Source organism: Gossypium raimondii, chromosome 2 (genome assembly GCF_025698545.1).
Source record: "Gossypium raimondii isolate GPD5lz chromosome 2, ASM2569854v1, whole genome shotgun sequence".
Lineage (NCBI taxonomy): Eukaryota > Viridiplantae > Streptophyta > Magnoliopsida > Malvales > Malvaceae > Gossypium > Gossypium raimondii.
This window is the reverse complement of record NC_068566.1, coordinates 42,101,836-42,111,060: the sequence shown is the minus strand read 5'-3', so window position 1 is coordinate 42,111,060 and position 9,225 is coordinate 42,101,836. Positions and strand designations below refer to the sequence as shown.

The 9,225-nt window shown below is 30.7% G+C and overlaps 1 protein-coding gene across 1 annotated transcript; it reads left to right on the top strand.

Moving 5' to 3' along the window:
• The first annotated feature begins 4,205 nt into the window (after positions 1–4,205).
• Positions 4,206–4,920, top strand: LOC105788879 (zinc finger protein ZAT12). Its single transcript, XM_012615945.2, has one exon. The coding sequence runs from the start codon at positions 4,310–4,312 to the stop codon at positions 4,781–4,783; it is 474 nt and encodes a 157-aa protein (XP_012471399.1). The 5' UTR covers positions 4,206–4,309; the 3' UTR covers positions 4,784–4,920.
• The last annotated feature ends 4,305 nt before the right edge of the window (positions 4,921–9,225 follow it).

Here is a 9,225-nt window from a genome sequence, read left to right as displayed (position 1 = left end):
ACTTAGTTATCCCTCGTCAATAACTTACTTACATTCTTAGATGTTCCTACTCGCCTTTTTTATCTTCGTAATTTGGTTGATCTTTGGGCTATCATGTTTACCCGTGTTCTTAGACGCACCGTACTCGCTTGTTCATGTTACTCTCTAAGTGGATCATACTTCGATCTCTCTTACCTTGTCTTGTCATCTTCTTGGCCCAACATTTTTTTCGGACATCACCTGACGCCATAGCTGAGCTATGGACTTATACAGTCTAAGCCCATGCTTAACGTCCTAGCAGACTCTATTGGTTGCCATAGCCGAGCTATGGTCTTACACCTTATAACCCCATGTTTAATGTTTTGGTGGACTCTATTGGTTGTCATAGTCAAGCTATGGTCTTACACCTTGTAACTCCATGTTTAACGTCCTGGCAAACTCTATTGGTTGCCATAGACGAGCTATAGTCTTACACCTTGTAACTTTATGTTTAACGTCCTGGCAAACTCTATTGGTTGTCATAGACAAGCTATGGTCTTACACCTTGTAACCCCATGTTTAATGTTTTGGTGGACTCTATTGGTTGTTATAGCCGAGCTATGGTCTTACACCTTATAACCCCATGTTTAATGTCCTGACGGACCCTATTGGTTGTCATAGCCGAACTATGGTCTTACACTTTGTAACTTCATGTTTAATGTCCTGGCAGACTCTATTGGTTGTCATAGTCGAGCTATGGTCTTACACCTTGTAACCCCATGTTTAATGTCTTGGCAGACTCCATTAGTTGCCATAGTTGAGCTATGGTCTTACACCTTATAACCCCATGTTTAATATCCTAGCAGACTCTATTGGTTTCCATAGTCGAGATATGGTTTTACACATTAAACCTTTTTTAAGGTGTCGCTCCGTAAGACCTGTATATTGTCGTCATGGTGTCGCCCCATAGATCCTGCAGACCATCGTCGCGGTATTGCTCTATTAAACCTATAAATCGTCGTCACAGTATCACCTTGTATGCCCTTAACAATTCATTTTATGGTCTAAACATAATTCTATTTGAACCAAAGGATGGTATTCAAGTAAAACTCTCCTAACAATATATTATATCATATTTTTATACATGTTTATTTACTTGTTTATGTAACAAGGGCTAATTTTCATTGAAAGGATCATCTAGAAAGTAGTTAAGTTGAGGTTATAACCCTTACAATGATGCAAGCCTCTATTTTATTTTTCTCATTAATTTTCATTTCTTTGACTGAATTGCAATTTTAATAACTCTATGGGTTTTGAGAAGCAAGTTCCATGGCAACTTATATATATATATATATTAAAATGGCTTAATGCTTACCAATTGCTACAAGAAATAGACTTTTAAATAGAAAAATAGACATCATTTTAAATATCTGAATTAAGTTCTTAAAAAATTGGAAAAATTGGGAATTTGAAATAGAATAACTAGATTATTCTTTTAATATTATCCAGTAGTTGCATTACTTAGTGTACTGTACAATCTATAAAGCGTGTTGGAAGTTGGAATCTCGTGTTTAACCATGTTTCAGTCGAAAACAAAGAAAAGACGAATATTAGGACATTAAATAATGAACATGCATTGTTGCACCTGGATTTGATTGTTCTAGCCTCCAAATTATAGATATAATTATCTGATTTTATCATAAAAAATTAACAATTGTCAAGTATTTTAAATTTGAAATGATAAAATTTAAAACATTATAAACCTGTAACAATTTAAACTCAAAATAACTTAAATTTAAAATGACCGATCAAATAAGCAGCCTAAATAACACATATTTGAAATAACTTAAACTCTAAATAATCCAACCTAAAAAAATCCGAGCTTAAACCCAAATAAGTTGAGCCAAAAACAAATCTAAATCCAAAACCAACTTGAATTTGTAATTGATTTAAACCGAAATAACTCAAAATATTCAAAACTTGATTTGTTTATGCAAACTTGAACCAAAATCAATACCACATGTCCACATAATTGTGATAATTAAACAAAGATGAAACTTTTTAAAGAAGTTAAATATATGTATGAATAATTATGTACAAATTATAATTTTATTAAAAATCAAAATTTATCAAGCATTTTTCTACAATTAGACTTAAACCCATAAGAAATAAAGAAAAAAATCCACAATAAACTCGCATCAAATTTCCCAAAACGCTTTCTTTTTCCTCGTCCAAGTCATTGTACTTCAAATCACAATTTTCCTAGGAAAAAATGTGAATGTGTACAAAAGTGGTTAGGTATAGGGTTTTAAGTTTCCATAAACATCAATATCAGTCGTAAATCAATGGGAAATTGCTACCATTGGTTTAAAAGGAAAAAGAAACTAAGCGTGACATGGAAATCTCCTTCCAATTCTAGTCTTTACTAGTTAATGGATTCCATTGATTATAGTGAACACATGCTTGGAAATATTCACATTAAAACTAGGGGTAATAGCTAGGAAAGTGATGGATTAATTATGTTGGGAGATTTGGCCACCAACCCAAAAGGTGGAGGAAACTAAATGGCAAGAAAAAAGAGAGAGTGTGAAATTAAGAAACTCACCCTTGGAGCCAGACGGCGTTGAAATAACAACATTATATATTAAGATGATTTTGATTAATTAATTTAATCTTATTGTATAACTCAATACGTGAACTTAGGGTTATAATCTTTCTTAGATGAATGTAATTAGTTAAGGGATGGGTTATAAATTTTATTTTATTTTTTTATATTTTCAACAATTTATATCATAATTTTATATTAATATTTTTTCAATTAGTTTATTGCATCGGAAGGAATACCATTTCTTTCTTCACTCGAAGTCTTTTAACTACTACTTGTCCACTTTCTTTGCACGTTCTCTCTCTTTCCATTTTAAGCCTTGTTCTTACAATAGTCACTTCAACACTCCCACGCGTCACTAACGCGTGACCGACAAACATAATTTTTTTTCCTTTTCTTTTAAACAAAACATCAATCTTGAAAATGCTGTAAGTAGAATCTCAATGTTCGGCTTATCCATTATGTGTTCATCTTATAATCTATCTTGTTGGAATCGCAGGAACCGTCTATTTACTTTTGATAAGTATATATGAGGTGGAGAATTAAGTTATCCGAAAAGTAAAAGAGTTTAAATAAAATATAGATTTAAAAATAAATTTAGACAAAAATAATGTCTGAACTTGCCTAAAAATAATTTTTGATATTATTTTATTGTCATTTTACTATTATATTACTATTATTTTGTTACTATTATTTTTAAAGGCATTTGCTTGCTAAGTTGCAACTATGTTTGTCTTATTTAAGTATAAAGATTCTTTTTAATGTGTTTGCAAATTATTAGGATACATGTATTTTAATATTTTTAACGTATTTGATGTATTATATTTTTTAAATTTATTTTTATATTAAAATTTTAATATGGGCGAGTCGGACTCAAATTTAGCATTATTATCTGGATCGGGGTTGAGCAAAATTTTAAGTTCATTTTTTTAATCAAACCTAAAATTTAGCAACAACCTGATTCATGATTAGGTCTAATGGATTATTAGTTATTATAAAATAATTTTTCTGTCTTACATAATGTTTTTTTAAAAACTTAATTACTAAGAAAAACACCTCTCTTTTTCAAACTACTACTTCTTAAAAACTATCATTCTATACAAAAATAATTATTATTAATTTATTAACTTAAATTATATTTTTATATTTTTATTTCAATATAATCTAGTTCTTAATTAAAACTCCTTAATTGACTACACATTATTAAAAATATTTTTTATTAATTAGAGTGTTTTTAAAGGAAAATAATTAAAATATTTGAGTTTCTTAAAATATTATTTCTAATAATATGCTAACATGTAATATTAATGTACTACTAGAAGAGAAGAACAAACTAAACAACTTGAGCAACTAGTAAAAAACTATAATAATAAAAAACATAGGGGTGTGGTGTACACGCGCGAACATGTGTATGAAATGCAAGTAACATAACACTATCAACACTACGAATAACAAATAAGTGTCTAGAATTTGTAAGGAAGGTTCCTACCGAGTTGCCTCAAAGCGACTCTTTCTTAACCTGCTTGGCTACGCGGTGACGCCAACGTGCTGAAGATGGCGGCTTCAAAATTTCCATCACTCTTTTACTTTCTTAGCCCCCAAGTTCTTTTTGAAATCTATAAATACAAAACCCCCAACCAATGTTCCTCTCATCCAAGTTTCTTTTCAGATTTCAACAGCAAAACCCAAAGTTTCATACTTTACAGTGTTCCAAGTTTCAGTTTTTTTATACAAGTTTTCAGATTAATGAAGAGAGGCAGAGATATTGATGCGATGGATATGGCAGATTGTTTGATGTTACTATCGAGAGTTGGGGAGACCGACCAGGTTGCTGGTCGTGTCTTTGCATGCAAGACATGTAATAAAAAGTTTTCATCTTTCCAAGCACTTGGAGGTCACAGGGCGAGTCATAAGAAGCCGAAGCTAACGGTAGGAGACAATGAAGAGTTAGCGGTTTCGCCTACGAAGCCGAAGACCCACGAGTGTTCGATCTGTGGGCTGGAGTTCGCCATTGGTCAAGCTCTCGGCGGTCACATGAGGAGACATAGGGCTGCTCTGAATGACGGGTTGGTAACTCGGGATTTGTTGCCGGAGATGAATAAATCGACCGGAGATGGTAGGGATCCATCTTTAGATCTGAGTTTGACGTCTTGGGGAGTGGATTTGGAGTTGAAGCTGGGGAAAGTGACACCAACTCCGGTTGTTCATTGTTTTATATAGGATTAATACATGTGTGTTCATATTATTAGAGCACGGTATACGTAGATAGGATTTGATTTTAACATTCTTTCATTACTTGTATATTGTTTTGGTCTACTTTTTACTCCATTTTAGTATAGAGATATATTCCATTGTTATTCATGTCTTATTTTTATATTATCTCTTTTTACAATAAAAAAGGAATTGATAATAAAATTAAAAATATCAAAAAAATCAAATAATAGTATTGAATACAAAATTAAGAGAAAAAAGGAAGTTGGAAAAGCACAAAAGAGATCTATTTTTTTCTTTATTTAATTTAATGTTGCTATCAATTTAGTTATGAAAATTATGAAAATATTTTTACATAATTAAAATGTCATATTATTCAAGGTATATTAGACTTTTATTTTTTATTAAAAAAGCTAATAAAAGAATTGCTTGTAGTTAGATTTAAACTTGTGCTATTTATATCACTAAAATATAAACTTTATCATTGAACCAAAACTTTATTTTAATATAATATTTACATTTTAACTATATTATGTATACTTTATTACCTCCATCAATTGTATATGTTGATAATGTTATTGATTGAAACGCACACATGTATTCTAAATATATAGTTTCCACACGCATACGTGTGCAATGAAATTTAATATTAATAAGGTTGTTGATTGAGTTAGTATTACAAATTAATTCTATACCAATTTAAGATTGATAACAACATCATGATAAATAATTGCATTCATTTAAAATTCTTAGGCTTCCTTTGGATTCAAACACAATACAGTGCGTTGAACTTTTTTAGCTTGATTTTCAATCTCACTGCACCATAGTGAATTGCTTGGCTATTTGGATGTCTTGGCTTCCAAAGATGTTGAGACGCTTCACAAGACCGATGACCTTATCTCCACTGGTGCTAAAAGCTCCAGTCAGCTCTAGCTGGGGCAGTAGGTATTTTAGAAGACAAAAATACCCATACTTTAATTTATTATTTTACCATTTTATCCTTAGATGTTAAACTAATTTCTTTCCCAATCTTATTTGTTTTCAGATTTGGAAACAAAACAGCAGTTTCTCCCCTTGTTCTTGCTGGTTTCTCCCTTGTTCTTGTTGGTTTGTCCCTCGTTTTTGCTGGTTTCTCCCCTATTTTTTGCTTTGTTCTTGGTTGTGGGAGCTTAGGATATTTTGTTTCTTCAATCAGACTAACAAGTTAGAGATATCTTGTGTTTTTTCCCTCTATTTTCTCATGCTCAGCATTTACTCTTTTTCTCAATTAACAGGGGAAGTCTACATTAATTACTGCACTCTCAGATAGTAATTTGTATAGTGATGCAAGGTATATTTATTCTTTAAAACATTTTTCCTCGAAGTTAAATTCTTTGTTAAAAGTAAAAGGATGGATGTTTTGACCTAATTGGAGGCAATGGCTTTGTGCAGATTGTTTGCAACATTGGATGGTTGATTAAAAAGTGTTGTTCTTCCTTCAGGGTGAGATGGTTTGCCGTCACTCACTGTTATTATTGTTGTTATTGTTATTGCTTTTCTTTTGAGTAGTCTAGTTCTAAATGATATACTAACCTTATCCCTTAGGTAGCAACATTTTATCTTTTGATCTTTGGACCTATCATTTAGCATGCTTTACACACTATTTAGTAATATTATTACTAACTATAATTTTAAGTCATACACAATGAAATTACCTAAACATCTAAACTCAAAAACATTATAACTTAAAGCTTGTAGGGCACAAACCGAATTTCCAAGGCTTTTAACACTTGCTTAAGCAAAAAAAAAAACACAAACAAATGCATGTAATTATTCCCAATAACGATCAAATTATACAGTAGATTCAAAGTTAGAACAGAAAAAAAGTGAAAGGAACTCGAAAATAGTACCTCAAAGGAACTAGAATATATAGGAGTCAAATGGAGTCTCCCCTGCTTCAATAGCATCAATCCCCATTCAATATATATATCCCTGACTATATATAAACAAAGAACACAAGTCAAGTAATTAAACAGATCAAAAACTGCAAACAAGCTATAAATGATAAAAATTGCAAACCAATCAATCTAGGAAGAATGAGATTTAATTCATTAACCTGAAATCCAGCTGTCTTCTCAAAGGTAGTAATCTTATGCACAAATCCAAAAGCTGAAAATACCTGCATTATTAACTCCTTTAGAAAGATAAATGGAAAATAAATTAAGTAAAAGGACTCCAAAAAGTCATTACAACCTATAATTTCCACTAACAAACCTGCCAGAAAATAAGGAATGGAGATAACTTCAACATACCAGGTCTTAAGCATCGAGACAGAAATAATAGAACATATTAACAGAATACACCTTAACAATTGCATCATTTCAAATTTTCTAATGATGTTAACAAAAATTATAGAACATGTAAAATCTAATATTTTGCCAAAGTACTAGAATGAAGTAAAGCATAAAAAGAAAAAGGATGAAAAAATTGACCTATATGTGCTAAGAATCCTGAAATCTTTAAAAAAAAAAAGCTACACTTCAAGCTGCTCAAATTTCAATTTTATCAAGTATTATGTGATAAATAACTGTGCCATCTTTTGAGTAAAAATCAGATACAATCACTATCCTTTTCAAGGTAAAACATAAAGCTTTAGCTGCTTCAAGTAAATTGAAGTGAAGTAAACTACAAATGCAAGAACTATGAAGATTATACTTTGTAGATTACATTGTTCCCAAAGAAAAATAAGTACTATTCTCTAGTATAATAGTATCAATGAAAATTACTAGCTTACTTCCCAAAAGCAGATATAGTTGTCTAGATCTTAAAGAAAAATATTTAGATTGTAACAATTAGTCCCTTAAACCATTGCTACGCGATTTCACAACTACATTAACAACTACAAATAGTGTTTAATTCCAAAATGGAAAGAGATAAGTACAACTGCATGAGCACAGAAGGAACAGAGGGGTTTTTCATCTTCACAGGCTATTATTGATTAGCCACTCATTCAATCTTGAATAACAGGCATCAGCAAACAAAAAATAATGCTAATAACATTAATGAATGGTTATTAAATCAGGAATCAGGAGTACCCATGCCCACCACTAAAAGGTAGGAATTGAAGGTAAGTAAGGAAGAGTAGGGAAGAGAGGTAGTGTTAAGGAAAGGAGAAAGAAGACAAACACACATGTGCTCTTTCTCCGGATGCACTAAGCTGCCATTGGAGATAATTCCCTTGACATGATCCTGCTAATTCATTCATATTCATGTCAAAACAACAGAAAGCTTTTTCTTTCTATAGAGCATGACAAAAGCCACACAAATCCTAGTAATTACATAAACTCAGATCAAAGCTAGAAATTCTTAACCCAAAAAAGAAAGCAAGAAAGACCAAAGATCTTCCTTACCAGATGCAAAACATCAATGGAAACAAGTCGCGCACCTTGACCTTAGGTTGTTACCAAAAGAACATTTACGGCAATATCCGCCGTGGTTTTGTTGTTTACAATCTCTTGCCTGTTAGAATATTGTAGATAGGCCGTTTTGCCTCTAACCTCTGATCGGGACTTTGATCGGTGGAGGTGGATTGGGACTTTGATCGGTGGAAGAGGGGAAATGGGAATGGGAAATGGGAGGAGGGCACGGGGTTTGGGACTTTGATCGGTGGAAGAGGGGAAATGGGAATGGGGAAATTGCACTGTATTAGAGTATTTTAAAAATTAAAAAATATATGTAGTGTATTTTAAAAATAAAAAAATATATATGTAGTGTATTTTAAAAATTAAAAAATATGTGTAGTGTATTTTAAAATAAAAAAATATGTAGTGTATTTTAAAATTAAAAATTATATTAGTGTATTTTAAAAATAAAAATATATGTAGTGCATTTTAAAATTAAAAATATATGTAGTGTATTTTAAAAATAAAAATTATATGTAGTGTATTTTAAAAATAAAAATATATATGTAGTGTATTTTAAAAATAAAAAATATGTAGTGTATTTTAAAAATAAAAAATATATATGTAGTGTATTTTAAAATAAAAATATATATGTAGTGTATTTTAAAATAAAAATATAGTTTATATTAGGTTTATTCAATTATTTAAAGCATGAAGATGCAATATTTTTCTTGAAAGATACTAATTTTGAACTTAAAATCATGATAATAAAAATTATGGGATTTGTGAAACAAATTAGGAAATTATCTTTCTTGTGAAGAGATAGAACAACCCCAAATGTGCGAGTACTTGAACCAGTTGAATTAAAGATTCTATTTTTAAGCAAAAAATTAAAAATAAACACAACCAAAAAATAAAAAATTATCCTTTCTATATCCTCGTTATTGTTTACCATGGATCTTTGAGAATTTTTTCCTTAGTGTTCATCTTATGGCTTTCATCCATTCGTGATGTATTATTCTTATTTTTTATGAAATTATATTATTATATCTAATTATATATTTATGGTTT

Coding starts and splice junctions, on each gene's coding strand:
- LOC105788879 (XM_012615945.2), top strand. CDS start 4,310: ATGAAGAGAGGCAGAGATATTGATGCGATGGATATGGCAGATTGTTTG.